This window comes from Esox lucius, chromosome 11 (genome assembly GCF_011004845.1).
Source record: "Esox lucius isolate fEsoLuc1 chromosome 11, fEsoLuc1.pri, whole genome shotgun sequence".
NCBI classification, from domain to species: domain Eukaryota; kingdom Metazoa; phylum Chordata; class Actinopteri; order Esociformes; family Esocidae; genus Esox; species Esox lucius.
Window position 1 is genome coordinate 47,113,176 of NC_047579.1, and position 18,056 is coordinate 47,131,231.

Sequence of the window (18,056 nt, forward strand, 5' to 3'; positions counted from 1 at the left end):
CACAAAAGCAGGTGGAATTAAACCTAGCCAAGTAACCATGGCGATAGCTATATACTTTGCAGCTAGCCTGCTCCAGAGCAGGCTAACAGTCAGGCTAAGATTAATCCTGGTGTCTTGTGTGTTAAATCAGCTGCCGCTCTGATCCGAAAAAAACGTCTTTAACAGTCGTTCCGTTGTCTTCTGAATGTGTTCTGCTTTATTGTTATTAACATGCATTACTTGTCACTATTGCTAGTTTGATTTAAATCCTACTATTGCAGTTTAGATGGTTTGAAATGGTTGATGAATTTGCAAGGGTGATTTCAATTAAGTCAGTGATGAGGGCAATATATGAAGTCCCATTCACCTGTGTTTCTCCCTGCACCATGGCATGCCCATTTCTGAATGATGTTTTGGATGAAGAAGCGCTGATATTGAGACGTGCTTTCAGACGTGAGAGGGTGTTTCGGGACAGATCAGACCCTTTAGCTTTTCCCGACGAGTACCTGCATGAGAGGTATCGATTTACTGGAGATGGAATCGGTTATTTGTGCAGACTGCTGGGTCCTAATATTCAGCACTGCACAGCACGAAGCCATGCTCTCACCATCCCACAGATGGTCTGTGTGGCACTGCGTTTTTTTTGCAAGCGGCATGTTTTCATATGCCGTGGGAGATGCCGAAATTCTAAATAAAGGCACTATTTTGCCATTGTGTCAGAAGAGTGTGTTTGGCACTGAAGTCCTTGTCACACATCTTTATTACCTTCCCTGGCCACAAAAGAATGTGCTTCATCAAAGAGGATTTCTACAAGATTGCAGGTAACATGAATTACAGATTACAAAAACGTGTTACATTACAACAGTCACAGGATATACTCAGACTATTTTGTGTTACAGCTTTCCCTAATGTCATTGGTGCGCTGGACGGCACACAGATCCGCATTAAACGCCCCCCAGGGGCCCACGAGGGAGATTGTGTCAACAGAAAATCCTTCCACAGCATTAGTGGCAAAAGTGGCCTGGGTCCGTCCATGACTCCCAAGTTTTTATGTCCAGTACCATTTCCCAGCGACTATCACAAGGTAGGCCACACACATTTCACTGATAAACACAACTGCGTCAAAGGTGACAGATGACATTAATGGCAGGCTGGTCAGAGACCAATACATTAATTATTTCAGATGAGTGATTTCATTGTCTTGTCCTTCTCTAATAAAGGATAGTTTGTGTTACTCCTTAATTAGGTCTAATGTTTTAATTCGATATTATAGTAGCTTACTTTGGTTTCATAACCTCAATTTTCATCTCACCTCACTGAACCAATAACTTTGCATAGTATAGAATACATTCATAACACAGGGAACACCACAATGCTTCTTAAGCTTTTTATTTTAGTGCTGTCACTTGTCAGTTTGGAGCTTGGGAGAGAAAAAGAAAAACATGATTAATACATAGTTTTACAGATGTGCTGACAGTGTGGTCACTAACTTCTTTTTCTAGTTTCTGTATCTCCAGATCCAGTTCCCTCAGTGTTTTCTTCTAGATTTCTATACCAAGATCCAGATCCTGGGGAGTCCTTTTGCTTACAGCAATCTGTGCATCTGCCAGCTCTATTTGCTTGTTCAGATGTCATGTATACAAACGTCTTACAGTTTGTGCATTCTGTAAACCACCCATTGATTAGCACAGCAGGAATTGTGCACAATTCAGATTTCCATTACTTACATACTTACTATGTTGCCAGGCTGGCTGTCAGACTGTACTGCGTCTGGATCCTGTTACATACATTTCTGAGTGCTTCATCACTGACTTGTCAACCATTATGGGCCAAATAGGCATTTCCATAAGATTCACATGATACCTCAGGCCTTCTGGAGTCCAGTCTCCTCATCATCAGCTGCAGCAGCCCCTTCCCATGCTGCAGAAGCCCCTTCCCCCTGCCATATTAAATAGAATTTGTATTGACAGGATGTGCCAAGCCATATTCTTTTAATAAATAATACTCACTGGATCATCGTCTGGTGGCAGGAGAGTAACTGTGTCACCGGACACTGCAAGACACACCACGGTCAGACAGTCCACATTAGCCCATTAATGGTTGATTGTGTTTGATGTGCAGTACTGGAAAATGTACCTTGTATGAAGAGGGCAGTTTCTGCAGGTGGAACAGAGCCTGTAGCTGTCCCACCCTGAATCCCTTCTATCACAGGCCTTCCTTGGTATAAATCAAGGGCCATTTCCTCAGCTGGGGTGAAGTCTGGAGCTGGTGCCCCCCACACTGTTAAGAATTAAGGCACTTACCAGCCTGCAAACTGTTTTTATACTTGTTGCCAGGTCCTTTTTTGCCCAGTCACATTTGTTCTGTATGAACATTAATTGTAGGTAGATATATAGAATTAAACATAGCTTCTAGAGATTTGTGCACATGGTTGTAAAACATATTCTCGCTTTGTGAATAAGGGTTTGAAATTAAGCCGTCTTTAGGGTACATTTCCGGAGGAACATTAATTCCCTCTGCTCACTTTTATGGCAAAGGAGGCTGAATTATAAAATGTTATTTATATTGTGCTTTACATGTTAGGCTACTCAAAGACACTTTACAGTACAACCAGCACATTTAGCACACAACGAAATACAGCACTGAAACCAACACATAAAACAAGCATATTAAAAGCAATTAAAACAGAGTGTACAACTTTGTTAGTAAGTAGATATTTTTAAATCCTTACGCATTCAGTCGGTCCGCTATTGTCTGCCAGGCTTTTTCTCTCTGTTAAATAACAGCAGCCGTATTTCCTTTTCTGCATATTATATGCTTTACCTCCTCATAACTTTGCATAATTAGTTGCTGCTCAGCGGGTGGAAAATATGTCGCACGCGTCTTCTCCATCTCTGCATCAGTAAATCTGTGATCGATACCGTGGTCTATTTAAGAAAGCCGTGGACGTGCACTTATCCCGACTATGTACACCTGGCTTGACATAGCTTCACCTTCTCATCCTGGCTCGGTAAACGTGCAACCGATTAAGCCGCGATGAGCGGATCACACTTAGTCAAGCTGCGCTTTTTCAGTTATCCTGGATTTCTTCATTCTACTTTTGTGCAACAGCCCCCTGGTGTGAGTGATGATTGGAGACAAGACACAAAACAAGTCCGGGATGTGTTCGACAATGGTAGGAAACCGGAAAAGCGGGAGATGAAGGAGATGTCCGTCACCTCACCGTCACAGTGTGATAGTGAAAAGTGAAATTAGCACTCTAACAAAACGTAATTAATTTGTCAAAACAACAGAGTGTGAAATGAACTCTTTGTCAGCCAGGGCAGCCCTGTGCACATCGGAAGTGAATTCACAGGATTGTGTGCCTTCTAAACAGTACGCGCATCATATGAGCATATTCCTCTCAAGGTATTTTAGGTATTCTCAAGGTATTCATGTTTAAAACAGCCAGGGCAAGCAAATGTCCTGCAGTCATCATGCTAAGCACAGTGTTTAAAAAAAGAAAATAGGCTTATACGTAACCCTCAGCGCTGATTGCATTTCACTAGAATGCCTTAATCAGAGATGTCCTGCGAAGTCAGGACATCTCTTTTTCCTTTTTGATTTGATACCTAAAATAACTTTCTATAGAACTAGATCTATTTATATTATGGAGGCAGACACGCCCAGCTTATAAACTTACCCCCCCCCCCGGAATGCAACCTTGTTGGTCAAAATACAAGAGCGGAACAGATATCTCGGCTTTCATCAAATACTAGGTCCGAATTTCAAAACGCCCCTTCATAAGAGGTTACAGGGCTATGTTTGCAAAAATATTTATTGTTGAATAAATAAACAGTTCCTTTTTGTACCTTACATTTTCGTCTTCTGACCAGGATACTGTATAACATGAATAGACATCAGTTACGCAACAGAGATGTCAACCATTTAACAATTTCTTTAAATTATTTTATTAAAATAAGTGAAACAAAATAGGCCTATTTGGAAATTATAGAAAAAATAATCTACCTATCTAAAATGTTCAAGGATAGTTCTACAAATTTCGTAAATATATGTTTGATAATAAAGATCGATAATATATATGCCTATACTGTGGCAAATTAAATAGTAGACTAATCCGCCTTCAAAGACCTGCATGAAATTGGAAAACAGTTTTTCGGGATGATATATTAAACGTGTATTACATCGATTACATTTCATGTTATTCCAAATGTCAAATTTGATTCATCTTCAAATGATGGTCGACAAAAGCTCATAGAAAAAGACAGGTCATGTAAGGACGTAAGTAGGCTACACACCCATCTGCATCTAAGTACATGACATTCTTACTTATCTCATGTAATGTGTTGATATTAAGCACCTAAAATGGGCGGAAACGGCCTGAATACCCTGATAAAGAATAAGCCTTACTTTTGGCATGGATAAGAAACTGTGCCAAATTGTTTGCCGGAATTGGAATTATCCGAATTAATCAAATACATAGCGATTTCCTCTGTAATTTTAATAGGGCTGAAGCGAACGAAAACATTTAATGTTTTGAATGGTTTGATGTAACTACTATTCACGTTTAGCCTACTGTATATTATATTATTCTAACTTGAACGTGCAGGTCATCACTCCAGAGCTTGGCCCACAACACTAGGATGAGTGTTGGCCAACATTAAACATCGATTGATCAAAACTACTTCTTAAAAGACCCATTTCTATACGGAACTGAATTACTCATGTCTTCGTCTCTTATTTTGGTGACCATCACTTTATATTGGGTTGCAATCACAATATTAACAAAACTTCTTGAAACTCTACTTTTCTTATTGAAAGGTTCTCTTGTAGTCGTTGTTCATTTATTAACACAATTTTGCACTGAAAGATATTATATTTGAAATAAGAAATTTAGTTTAAGAATATTACACTTTAACATATCTCTTTGACTCCTAATGATTTTGCAATTGTTAAGCCATATTGCAATAAAACATTGGGAAAATGCATACATTTGAATAGCATTCTCTAGTATTTTTATGTTACCGGTTTTTAAGAACCAAATACGGGGGGTTTTACGGGGATTATATTATTCTGTTAAATTAACCAAGTTTGCAGATATCCTTAGCTCGAGACGCCAACTTCCGTTGCGCCACACTGCAGATAGAGCTCCCCTGGGGTTTTGCAAGTGTGAAGACAATTCTGTCGGAATTGTGGGCTTGTTTACTTCAAGAGAGAAGATGAATAGCACAAGATAAACTGATCTTGGTTTGCTTAATAATTTCCTTCCTTTGAATTTACACCGGCATGTTCGAGAGGTACCAAGCCGTGAATCAAGGAACAATCGAGGGATATGCGTGCACTGCTCAGAGACTTGATATGGTGTATGTCATTGCATCTCTATAAATGTAGGAACCAGTTTGTACACACCTACTCATTCAACAGTATTTGTAGAATAATAGTGAAGACATCAAAACTATACACACATTATATATTTCTACAGTGGGTATACCAAAGTCACCACCTCCTTTCAAAATGTATTATGTTGCTAACAAACCACAATAACCAAGTTACATTTCCCCCAAAAAGGGGAGGGTGTGCAAAAGGCTGTCCTGTTCCCCTCCCCTCTACCGAACTTTCCCCCAGTCCCGCCAACTTTAGTTGAGGGGCACTGTTTCCATAACGACCACTGTTCACCAACCGAACCGCGGGAAGAGCGCGCACGAACCACTCGCTTTGATGGTTGAATGCTGTGCGTGCATCTAAGGAACCACGAGCAGTTCAGCTTTACAAATAAGTCCACAACCAGTTCAGTTGCGCAGAAGTGTGATAGAGTTTGAGTGTGTCCAAGTGTCTAAAGGTGCTCTGTTCAGATGAGAAGAAAATGTCGCTTTTTGGCTGGAATGCGAAACAATACATCTGGCGAAAACCCATTACATCTTTCCACCCAAAAATCACCTTACCTACACTGAAGCACGGCAGCTTTCTGTTGTGGGGGTGTTTCTCTTCAGCAGGGACTGGAGCACTTGTCAGGATGGAAGGGTAAATGGACAGTACAAAATATCCACAGATTCTGGAGGAGAACCTGCAGCCATATGCCAGGAAGTTAAAACTGCGAAGATAGTTCACATTTCATCTTGAAAAAACCCAAAGCACACAGCCAAAGCTACAGTACAGAGGCTGAAAGACAAGAAGGTGAATGTCCTTGAGTGGCCTAGTAAGAGCCCGTACCTAAATCCCATCACAAATCTGAGGAAAGACTTGTTTAGTGTAGTCCTTAAATCATGCAATTTGACTGAGCTTGAACAATTCAGCAAGGATGAATGGGCAGATATTGCCCAGTCTATGTGTTTAAGAATTCTGCATTTATATAAAGCTAGGAACATTTTATTATCGATCCATCAGCACTTTGGGTGATTGTGTTGACCTGGTCATCTGATGCAGTACCATCACACCCCTTAGTCAAATTGCTCTTGCACAGCCTAAAGGTGTGTTTTGTGTCATTGTCCTGTTGAAAAACAAATGATAATCCCACTAAGTTCAAACCAGATGGGGTGGCATATTGGTGTAAAATGCTGTGCTAGCCATGCTGGTTGATTGTGAAAATAAAGTTTAATCTAATCTAAACTAACAAAGCACCCTCATACTATCACATCTCATGGTGGAAACCACACATCTTCTCAGATCTTCTTCACCCACTTTGTCTTAAAAGTAAATGTGCAGTTTAAAAAAAAAACTGTCACTTTTCATTTCATCCTGCTATTTTAGACAGAGTACTGGGACCCGTGTGTGTATGACTTTACTGCCACTATTTACACATTAGGTGTTTCAATCAGAATGATAGTCAAACTGGAAATGTCCCTGTTTTTCTCCCTTTTTGGGGATTATGTTCCCAGTTTTGATCTCGGACGCCTGGTCACTTTATATCATATATCAGAATGTTCTATTTCTGTTAAGCCCACTATGAATATTAAAATATGCCGAACCATGTTTCCTGTATCATAGCTACATGTATGACCTTTGCAGCAAAAAAACACTGCGTGAAAATCAGTAAGGTATTCACTGAGGTATGATTAATTAAATGCGCTGACAGCTCATTTCACCTGCCAAAACAGATTACACTGAAAGGAGCGGCTGACCGGTCCAAGATGGCGGCCCCACGGCTCGTCAGCGCCAGTAGGCAGTAGCGCTCGATGCGGCGTCTACTCTTTTGTCTATGTCTATGGATATATCTGTTATCTATGGTAACGTTGACCTCGCGGGAGATGTATACTCGCGGGATTAGGTGGCTGCGCGAGGATACTCATCTTTGATATAAGAAAAGCTTTATAGGCTATGATTTTAATATATAAACTATGTGGATACTGTATGGTAGGAAGTAACTTTGAAGTATGTGAAAAACATTCAGGAGATTCTGGATTTTCGCAAAAAGTTGTATGGTCTGACTAAATAAAAATGCAACATTTTAGCAGAAAAGCAAATAGTTACGTTTGGCGCATGCCCAAGTGAACGTCACCCTGTACCTTCCCTACTAACAAGTATTTCCGCTAAAAGTGCTCCCACCAAATATTAACTAAGACTTACTAATGTATGCTATTTAAATTGTGTATTTTTTAATATAGAGTTTTATTTCACAATAGAAAAAAGTGTGGAGTATGGTGTTTGGATAAGAGGGGGAACATTTTTACTTCAAAATCATGAAACAATAAGAAAATGCAGTCGTATCATCCAGGGGGTTTATAGACTTTCTATCGGTATTTTAGTTTTTGATTCTTGATTATGTTTGTCAGCCATCATATATATTATTTTCAAATGAACACACAGCATTTATAGGCTACGTTCAAATGTTATTCGGTTTTCTTAATACAAAGAAAATGGTTTCCTTTTAGTCTACAATTTAACTCACAAAAGACACAGATAAAATGCAAAATCCAAAATAATAAATATATTACGTTTATTTTAGATTAATTGTCAGTATGTCCCCATTGCAAGGACATTATGTGACTGACAGACTTTAGACCGTTTAGCGGTATTTCTCGGCCAGGGCCAGAGCAACTTGCTGCAGGAACTTGTCCACGGACAGATGGATATCTGGGGTGAAGTCGTTGGGTAAGTAGGTGGCAACAGCCACAATCAGGCAGTGAGCCAGGATCTACGAAACGAAATAAAATACATAAGGCCATTTCACCAACACAGTTTTTTCCTATTTCACCTTAAAATTGGCGGGGTCCACTCTCAGGTTGGAGGCGTGCAGTTCACTGAGTCTGGACAAGAAGCACGAGGTCATCCATGTGGCTAACACACTCATCTATCTTGTTCATGATGGTGTCGCCGTGCTTCTTCACTTGAACGGATCCGGGACTCAGGTCAGCCCAGTGGGAGAAGTATGTCTTGGTCTGGGGGTAGACGATGAGCATCCTTGCCACGACATTAGAATCAGTTAAGACAAAATCTTCATTTACAAACTGGGGCTACCTAACATTGTCCTCCGTCCTGAATAATTGTCTAACGCTTATATTAATATATTGCATTATTAAGTCCTTTAATAAATAAATAAGCTTAAGTGCCTGAATGTCAATATGGCATCGCGTCCCAGGGCACTGAATTCAGAGCATCCATTACATTGTTTGAGGCATTGCTCATTCTAACACATAGTATACAATGTTTTATACATTATTATATAATTACCTGACTAAAGCCTGTTCTCCAATTTCATCGGATTTAGGAAGGATCTTGCCCCAGATTGCGGTCACGTTGGCCTTGTCATTGGCTGACAGACTCATAGCTGCGTTTTGTCTGTTTCTTCACTTAAATGAGGACGTTACGAAAATAATCTAGTAAGAATTAAAAACCAAGACGCTGTTTTATTCAGGTACAAAGGAAGACACACCCTAATACAATATTAGCTCCTCCTCTGATTGGGCATTTTCCAAGGCATGATTCATGTTGTTCTATACCTTAATTATGGAAGTGAGCCAACTTGTGTAATGGGGAAAAGATGACAGTTTGCTATTGGCCTAATGTCATTTATTTAAAAAATGCGTGCATGTATATGCTTCAACTGTTTATAAAAAAACGTAAGCATATTTCAAAATATTATCTATACAATTGAGGTTTATTTTGAAGGTCTAATATTGCCACCATCTCACTGGCAAGAAGCTCGACGCTAATCTGGCTATACAACAGGTTGATATGACTTGATTGACAACTTAAATTAAATTCACATGTATAGTCCTATACATACTGGGACAAATTAATGCAAATGTCTTTTCTTGTTGTCTATCACAAAACATTAGAACAATATGAATTGTATTAAAAAGGACTTCAAATGGGCAAATTTCCAAGTTAGTGTCCAGAATGTATTGTCATTCCCCTGATAAAGGCTAGCCTATGAAACAGACTTTTTCTCAACTGACATTTGAGTCAAGTGTGGCCATCTTAATATAAAGATATATCATATCATTATTGTATTGTTGTTTATTGTTGTCAAAAGCTTTAGTACGAATGTAACATGCTTTCCTTTTCAAACGAGACTATATTATAAACGGACTTCCTTATTTTTACAGATACTATTGAAATGTATTTGATTATTGTAATAATCAGGAAAACATTGGACTTATTAAAAGATCCGATATATGCTGTTTTGCCTTTAAATTACTGAAATTGTTTCGATTCCCAAATTGTCTGCACTTGCTGTGTTATTCTTTTGGAACCCCATTTCCTATAGCGCAGAAGCATTTATCACGACTTTTCCCATCTTTAATCATTTCACTTTGGCTACGCCTGAATGACCAAGCATTATCTTAACAGTTGATGAAATTGGCACAATCTGGATACGCGCCACACTCAATGACCTTGCCCACATAAAACATTCATCCAATCATTTGTTCGGTTCTTTTTAGGGCGGCGACAACGAACATCGATAAATTGGACATCCCCATGTGAAACCAAGCACAGGAATCCTTTGGAACATTTTGGTATTACTAACGGAAATCGCTGAAAAAACGTCAACATGGTCGTCTGGACAACGGCTGAACGCAATGCCATCGTTGGCCTTTGGGGAAAGATCGGTGTGGATGAGATCGGACACCAGGCCTTTGCCAGGTAGATGTTTATCAAAAATATTATATATAAATAATTACATGGTAATATAGCACTAGTTGCTTACATATCGTATTATTAACTTTTGATGCGGCTCAGAGTCAAACCTATTGACTGTGAAGTAGATATTAAAGCAGACTGTTTTATTTACTTTCAGATGTCTGATCGTGTTTCCTTGGACTCAGAGGTACTTCAGCTCATTCGGTAACCTGTCCACACCCGCTGCCATCATGGGTAACCCCAACGTGGCTAAGCATGGGAGGACCGTGATACACGGTCTGGACAAAGCTATTCAGAACCTGGATGACATCAAGAACACTTACGCTGCTCTCAGTGTGAAGCACTCCGAGAAACTGCACGTGGATCCCGACAATTTCAGGGTGAGTACTAAGAATGAGAAAAAATAATACACAGACGTTCTAATGGTACACTTGTGCGTAGTGATATATTGACTTTGAGAAATGAACAGCTAGCCTGTGAGATAATTAGGGGAACACAATCTATGACTTACACTATAAAGCGTTATGAGCCAATATATTACAGTATTTAATTATCCATGTGGTTCTTACGCCGTTCCTTTCCACAGCTCCTCGCGGAATGCATCACCGTGTGCGTGGCTGCCAAGCTCGGGCCTGAAGTTTTCAATGCTGACGCTCATGAAGCCTTTCATAAGTTCCTGGCTGTTGTTGTTTCGGCTCTCGGCAGACAATACCACTAGAGTGGCACTCGACAGCAATATGGAGGGAGGAAACACCAAGTCTAGTCATGTAGGTTGAAGCTGGTCATATCTCCGAATATTGAAATAATAAAACCGATATAAAATAATGTATCTTTCTGGAGTATTTTTTTACATTAAGATATCCGTCTTTTCCATACATCATCTCATAGCTGGCCAGTAGCCCGGGTGCCACAGCGCAATAGTATGGTAATAACTGTGGTTTAGGAGTTGTTTCTGTTTTTCAGGGAGGGGGTGTATCCATTGTAAAATATGGGGACCTGGTGAAACAAAACCCTGCACTGCTATTTTAATGAATCAGAAGTATACTGTACACACATTTTTCCCAATTAAGTATATAATAGTTGATGTGTAATACCAACATGGTAGATTTCACACCAGAGATTGGAAGGCACCGCTGGAAAGACAAGACTCAGCTTTCAGCAGACACTGGATACCCAGATAGGGTGCCTTCCAATCTCTGATAGACTGAATTTAATTAAGTAACAGATTACTGTTACATTCAGGGAATTGAAGACTAGTTTTGTATGTGATGTCAAAAAAAGAGCAGTTTCCTTTACTATACATGTTTCGTTCACATATTTCAATAATTTCTGTAAACTCTGCAGTGTAGTTTACATTTCTTAGATGGTGCTTTGTTGAAACCGCTGGTGTGATTGTAGAGCATGCATAGAGTGCTCGTTTATGTACTGGATAGCTGACTCACGAATGTAATTTAAGAAATTCTCCTTGAAGTTATGCAGAGACTCAGTCAACAGTTAATCATCTCCCTAGATCCCAAACAGAATTCAGTTCTTTACTGCATGAAGACTTCATTCCCCCCAGAAAAAAGGTTGAACTGGGTGGGCTGTGCTCATAGGAGAAGCATTTTTGTTTCCAGATGGAACCCTTTTTGGCTCTTATTTTTGGCTCTTTTTTAGATATGCTCTGTGAATACAACCCTTTTTGGAGTATGTTCTACATAAAAGGGTTCTACCTTGAATCCATTAAAAGGTTGCCTATAAAGGGACTGCCAAAGTCCATTTAAGAACCTTTATTCTGAGAATGTTTACTGTGCAGGGAAACCTGAATTAAAGCAGTGTGAAGGAATACATGCCCCTTAAAGGGTTTATTTGAGCTTCAGCTTGTGAAAGGTTAAAACTAACCTGAAAACATGTAGTGAGGTTGTTGTCTCCTGTGAATCCTGAACTTCTTTTAGCACCAGGACATCAGCATATCTAACCCCTAAGGTCACTGCAGAGAAGCATCGTTTTCCATGTGGGTGAATGATCTGTGCGTCTCTGAGTGACCCACAGGCCACAATCAAATCAATGTCAAAATACCCTAATGAACATTTTCCATTTCAGGCCTGCTTTTTGAATTTCATAAAGACTAATCCCTGTGATTGATCTGATAGTGCTGTAGTCACATAAGCTTCCTTGTGGAAATTGGAAAGGCTTAGAGATGTTTTAGAAAATGTTGCATTCCTATGTCGTGCAGAGGCCTCATTATGTCAAAAACATGTCGAACCTTAATGGTCGGGAACTTTTATTTTTAAGGGTATTTTAAGTGAAAGGTAAAAGAGTATGAATGCTTGAGTAATTGGAATTGGAAGGAAGTAACAGCAGCATGTGGAGTAGCATCTTTTAATTACATAGTCTTTGGGTGAAAACGGTTGGCTAGTAAGCCAACCTGAGAATTCCCTCACTCACAAATCGTAGAAGCTAATGTTTTCTGATCCTCTACAGGGCGCCCAGTAAAAACGAGAGGGATGGTTCACAGTTCATGGATATTATTCCTCCTCTTCTAGACCACCACACAGAGTCATTTGGTCCCTGGTTGTTATCTATTCACACATACAGCACCGTTGACCAAAAAAACATCCTAACAAAATGCAAGATCCATGCTTGATGGAGTAGCCCTCTTGTAAGCAGCTTCAGTACACATGCATTAACAGCATGAAGTATCCCTACCACTTCAAAGTGAAGCAATTGAGTAAATAAAACAGTTATGAACACATTAGATTAACAAATGACTTTTCATTAGTAGTTTCTTTGGTACATTTTCTCTTAGTCACAAAAAATGTGCTAAATTTGTGGATTCAATTTGTGCATTTTTGTATTTTCGTCATAATCTGTGACGCTACTGTGTGAATTGTAATTGTAAGTGTGACACTGTTGCTCTAGATAAAAGTATTTGAAACGTAAAATGTAATGTGGGATAGAATTTAGTTGCAAGTTCCAAAATTCTAGAAACAAATATATACCATATACAACATACAGTGGGGAGAACAAGTATTTGATACACTGCTGATTTTGCAGGTTTTCCCCTTACAAAGCATTTAGACGTCTGTATTTTTATCATAGGTACTCTTCAACTGTGAGTGACGGAATCTACAACTAAAATCCAGAAAATCCCATTGTATGATTTTTAATTAATTTATTAGAATTTTATTGCATGACATAAGTATTTGATACATCAGAAAAGCATCTTATGGTCCTGGAGTGGCCTAGCCAGCCTCCAGATCTGAACCCAATAGAAAAATCTTTGGAGGGAGCTGAAAGTCTGTATTGCCCAGCGACAGCCCTGAAACCTGAGGTATCTGGAGAAGGTCTTTATGGAGGAGTGGGCCAAAATCCCTGTTGCATTAATTAATTAATTCAAAAATTCTAATAAATTACTCAAAAATCATACAATGTGATTTTCTGGATTTTTGTTTTACAGACCTCTACATGCTTTGTAAGTAGGAAAACCTAGAAAATCAGCAGTGTATCAAATACTTGTTCTTCCCACTGTACAAGATCTAGGTCTGATTTATAAGACTTATAATTAAATGAATAATTTTACCATTTAATTACCCAACACAATTCCAAATATTTCAATAAACAAACAGTTTTAATTAATCTCCAAAATATGATTAAACAAAAAGTTACATTCAAGAAATTCTGCATTTGTTTCACAGCAACAATTGATTTTGAATGACTTAAAATTGTTTCTGTATACCGCTCACAGACGATCTACTGAAAATCATTAACATTTTAACTAACTTTCTACTAACCTTAACCCTTACCTTAACCCTAACCTTTATCATAACCCTAACCCAAACCATTACCCAAAACCTTATTATAAACATAAACTTAGCAAGCAGTTTCTTATCAACAGAGAGTTTGTTGAAAGTTTGTTGATCATATTACTATCTCTGGAACATCTATAGATGGAAACTTATCTCAAAATAAACTGTGAAGACAAAGATATTTAAAGTCTAGTACGAAGATGTAATACATTTTTTAATTAAATTTAATAACTTTAGTAGTTTCTTGAATGTGATGATTGTTGTTTATTGCACAATAACAGGATATGTTTCCATTATCAATCCTAACAGTAAAAAACATTTCAAAACAGGTTTGACTGATACAACTGATAAAATAATAAGTTATGGGTGAAATTATTCAAAATAAGATACACATTTACAAACATGAAAATTTTCCAGCTAATCCCGACCCAGAATTTGGTACAGTTTCATATCTATGACAAAATGATGCTTTTCTTTTTATCAGGGTATTCAGACCGTTTCCGCCCATTTTTAAGCCATTAATTTCAAGACTTTAAATGTGATAAGAAGGAAGTTAATGTACTATTTGCAGATGGGTGTGTACCCGTGCCCTGGTATGCCCTCGGCTTTCCTCTCTGACCTTTACTTGGTCATCATTTGAGTCATAATCATCCTTACATTTTAATTGAACACGAGGGGGCATTTATTAAAGGTAACTTGTCTTCTAAATGATTCGTTAGAGGTGGATTTACTTGTCTACAATTGAATTTGACAATATAAAACTCATATGCATTACATATTTCCATTTGCAAATATACAGCATACTTTTAAAATTACATCGTAATTTAGAATATTTCGCATAGGCTGCCGAAAGAATTCTGCCTAAAATATTTAAACTATTTTTGGCAAGGCATCTGCAAATTTAGAATTGGGTCATTGCAAATAATTAGGGTTTTCAAAGCGTGTCAAGTGGGAATAATTTGATATGTTAAGCACCGTAAATGTTTTCTTTGTCGCTGTTAAAGGATTTTTCTTTTTTGTCTCAGAACCATTCATAGTGCAAATTCAACTCCACCTACTTTCGCTTGTTTGCCAAAGCATTGCTGACACACGATAAGCATTGCAAGTCTCGGATTGGATCGATCGTCCATGTGCAGGGGCTGTCATTTGTGATTATTAAAATTTTACCCACCTAGATAAACGGTTTGGTTTATATATGCAATACCTTATAATCGGATAGCAAGTCGTTTCTCGTTAGTGATAGTGACCAAAGAAAAAACGGATTTGGGACTGATCGGTTTTTATTATGGGGTATTCGGAGATTGCGGAGAATAAAGCCCCCCGAAAATAGTTGGGTCCGGAAATATTTGGACACTGACACAAATTTCATAATTTTAGGTCTGTACGCCACCACAATGGATTTGAAATTAAACAACTTAGATGCAATTGAAGTGCAGACTTTCAGCTTTAATTCAAAGGGTTGAACAAAATTATTTTATTAAACGTTTAGGAAATGCAACCATTTTCATATACAGTCCCCTTATTTCAGGGGCTCAATCATAAATCAAATGTTAATTTTTAATACTTTCTCAAGAATCTTTTGCAGGCAATGACAACTTGAAGTCTGGAATGATGTACATTACCAAATGCTGGGTTGCTTTCGCAGTATGTTTTTGCTCATTGTCCATCTGTAAAGTGAAGCGCTGTCCAATCAATTCCACTGAATTTGGCTGAATCTGAGCAAAGAATTAATTAGGCTGCTTTTGTCTTCTGTCACATCATCAGTAAACACTGGTGACCCAGTGCCACTGGAAGCCATGCATACCCATGCCATCACACTGCTTCCACTGTGTTTTACAGATGAAAAAAGCAAACCTGTTCTGGCTTTAGAAGTTTTCTGGCAAAAGTCTAATCTGGTCTTTCTATTCTTGAGGCTTATGAATGGTTTTTACCTTGTGCTGAACCCTCTGTATTTGCTCTCGTTAAGTCCTCTCTTTAAGGTAGACTTGGATAATGATATGTAATATTGTTATGGCTGATCGATGTATATACATACAGCTCTGGAAGAAATTAAGACACAACTGCAAAATGATCAGTTTCTCTGGTTTTACTATTCATAGGAATGTGTTTGAGTAAAATTAGCAGTTTTGTTTTATTATATAAACTACTGACAATATTACTCCCAAATTCCAAATAAAAATATTGTCATTTAGAGTATTTATTTGTAGAAAACAACAACTTGCATTGTTTTCAGACCTCAAATAATGCAAAGAAAACAAATTCATTTTCATTTTTCAACAACAAATTACTAATGTTTTAACTTAGGAAGTGTTCAGAAATTAATATTTGGTGGAATAACTCTGATTTTTTATCACAGCTTCCATGCGTCTTGGCATGCTCTTCACCAGTCTGTCACATTGCTGTTGAGCGACTTTATCCCATTCCTGGCACAACATTTCAAGTAGCTCGGCTTTGTTTGATGGCTTGTGACCATCCATCTTCCTTTTGATCAAATTCCAAAGGTTTTCAATGGGGTTCAGGTCTGGAGATTGGGTTGGCCATGACAGGATCTTGATCTGGTGGTCCTCCAACCACACCTTGATTGACCTGACTGTGTGGCATGGAGCATTGTCCTGCTTGAAAAACCAATTCTCAGAGTTGGGGAACACTGTCAGAGCAGAAGGAAGCAGGTTCTTCCAGGATAACCTTATACTTGGCTTGATTCATGCGTCCTTCACAAAGACAAATCTGCATGATTCCAGCCTTGCTGAAGCATCCCAGATCATCAACGATCTTCCACCAAATGTGACAGTGGGTGCGAGACACTGTGGCTTGTAGGCCTCTCCAGGTTGCCCTCTGCCAGTCTGTAGCTTTGTTGTCCCCAATGTCTGTTGCTCTGTCCTTGTTCTTATGAACTGCCGTCTTTGAAATTTTCAGGATGGAAGCAACCTGAGGCTCCCTGTATCCCTCTGCCAGTAAAGCCAAATAGTTATTATTTTAATTACAATATTATTTTATTGTAATTACCTTTGAGGTAATACTTGCACTGTTTTTGTCATCCAGCTGGTCCTATTGCAAAAGGATAGTGATGACCGTAGCAGTGGTTTTTATACTTCTCCTCGTTAAATTAAATTTGGTTCAGGTAATCACCTAATCAGTACCTCAATAAGTAAAATTAGTTGTGCCTGTTTAACAGACACTGGAATGGAATGGCTGCCATACATGTAGAGATGCAGATGTAAGAAAATTAGGAGTGGTCTCTTAATTTTTTCAAGAGCTGTATGTATGTACACCGATCAGCCATAACTTTATGACCACCTCCCTAATATTGTCTAGGTCCCCATTTTGATGCCAAAACATCCTGACCCGTCGGGGCATGGACCCCACTATACCTCTGAATACAAGCTGTGCTATTTGGCACCAAGACATTAGCAGCAGATCCTGTAAATTGCGAGGTGGCGCCTTCTTAGATCAAATTGGCAATTGAGATTTGGGGAATTTGGTGACCAAGTCAACACCTTGAACTCATTGTTGTGTTCCTTAAACCATTCCTGAACCATTTTTGCGTTGTGGCAGGGCACATTATCCTGCCTAAAGAGGCCAATGCCATCAGGGAATACGGTTGCCATTAGAGGGTGCACATGGTCTGCAACAATGCTCAGATAGGTGGTATGTGTCAAAGTAACATCCACATGAATGACAGGACCCAAGGTTTCCCAGCAGAACAATGCCCAAAGCATCACACTGCCTCCGCCGTCTTGCCTCCTTCCCATAGTGCATCCTGATGCCATTTCCAAGTGACATACACGCACCTGGCCATCCACATAATGTAAAATGAAATGTGATTCATCAGACCAGGCCACCTTCTTCCATTGCTTTTGTGACTGTGATTTTATCAATCAGAACTCTTTTAGAAGGAAGTACAGAGACAAAATACTCTTGGCACAAATTAACAGTTCATTTATTAAATCATTTGCAAATGAGAGAGATGCGTCAAACGCTTACAGGCATTATCATCTGAGGAGTCTCTGACTCAAAACATAATTTCAACAGTATTTATTACATAGAAAAAGGGGTGTGGTAAGATGCTGCCATCTGTTTACCCCAAAGGGCGGGCTGTCCCCCCACCTTATCCTTCCTGCCATAATGTTTACTGTTGTATTTACCTAAGCTTCACACAAAGGACAAGCTCTCCTTCCCCCCATAGGTAACTTCTTCAATTGTAAGAGT

The 18,056-nt window shown here is 38.9% G+C and overlaps 1 protein-coding gene, 1 long non-coding RNA gene and 1 pseudogene across 3 annotated transcripts; 1 reads left to right on the forward strand and 2 right to left on the reverse strand.

Moving 5' to 3' along the window:
• Positions 1 to 1,175: 1,175 nt before the first annotated feature.
• LOC117595266 lies at positions 1,176 to 6,863 on the reverse strand. Of its 2 annotated transcripts, XR_004576455.1 has the most exons (4): positions 5,922 to 6,863; positions 2,116 to 2,259; positions 1,989 to 2,032; positions 1,176 to 1,918 (listed from the first exon to the last, which is right to left on the reverse strand). It is a non-coding gene; the product is annotated as an uncharacterized LOC117595266 (long non-coding RNA). The 2 variants fall into 2 exon arrangements; XR_004576454.1 differs by having other exon boundaries at positions 1,176 to 2,032.
• Positions 6,864 to 7,888: 1,025 nt separating this feature from the next.
• Positions 7,889 to 8,797, reverse strand: LOC105028447 (annotated as a pseudogene).
• Positions 8,798 to 9,909: 1,112 nt separating this feature from the next.
• LOC105028446 (hemoglobin subunit beta) lies at positions 9,910 to 10,883 on the forward strand. Its single transcript, NM_001303858.1, is given in 3 exon segments — positions 9,910 to 10,062; positions 10,217 to 10,439; positions 10,646 to 10,883. Coding segments are annotated over 3 exon segments (447 nt in total). The 5' UTR covers positions 9,910 to 9,970; the 3' UTR covers positions 10,778 to 10,883.
• Positions 10,884 to 18,056: the final 7,173 nt, after the last annotated feature.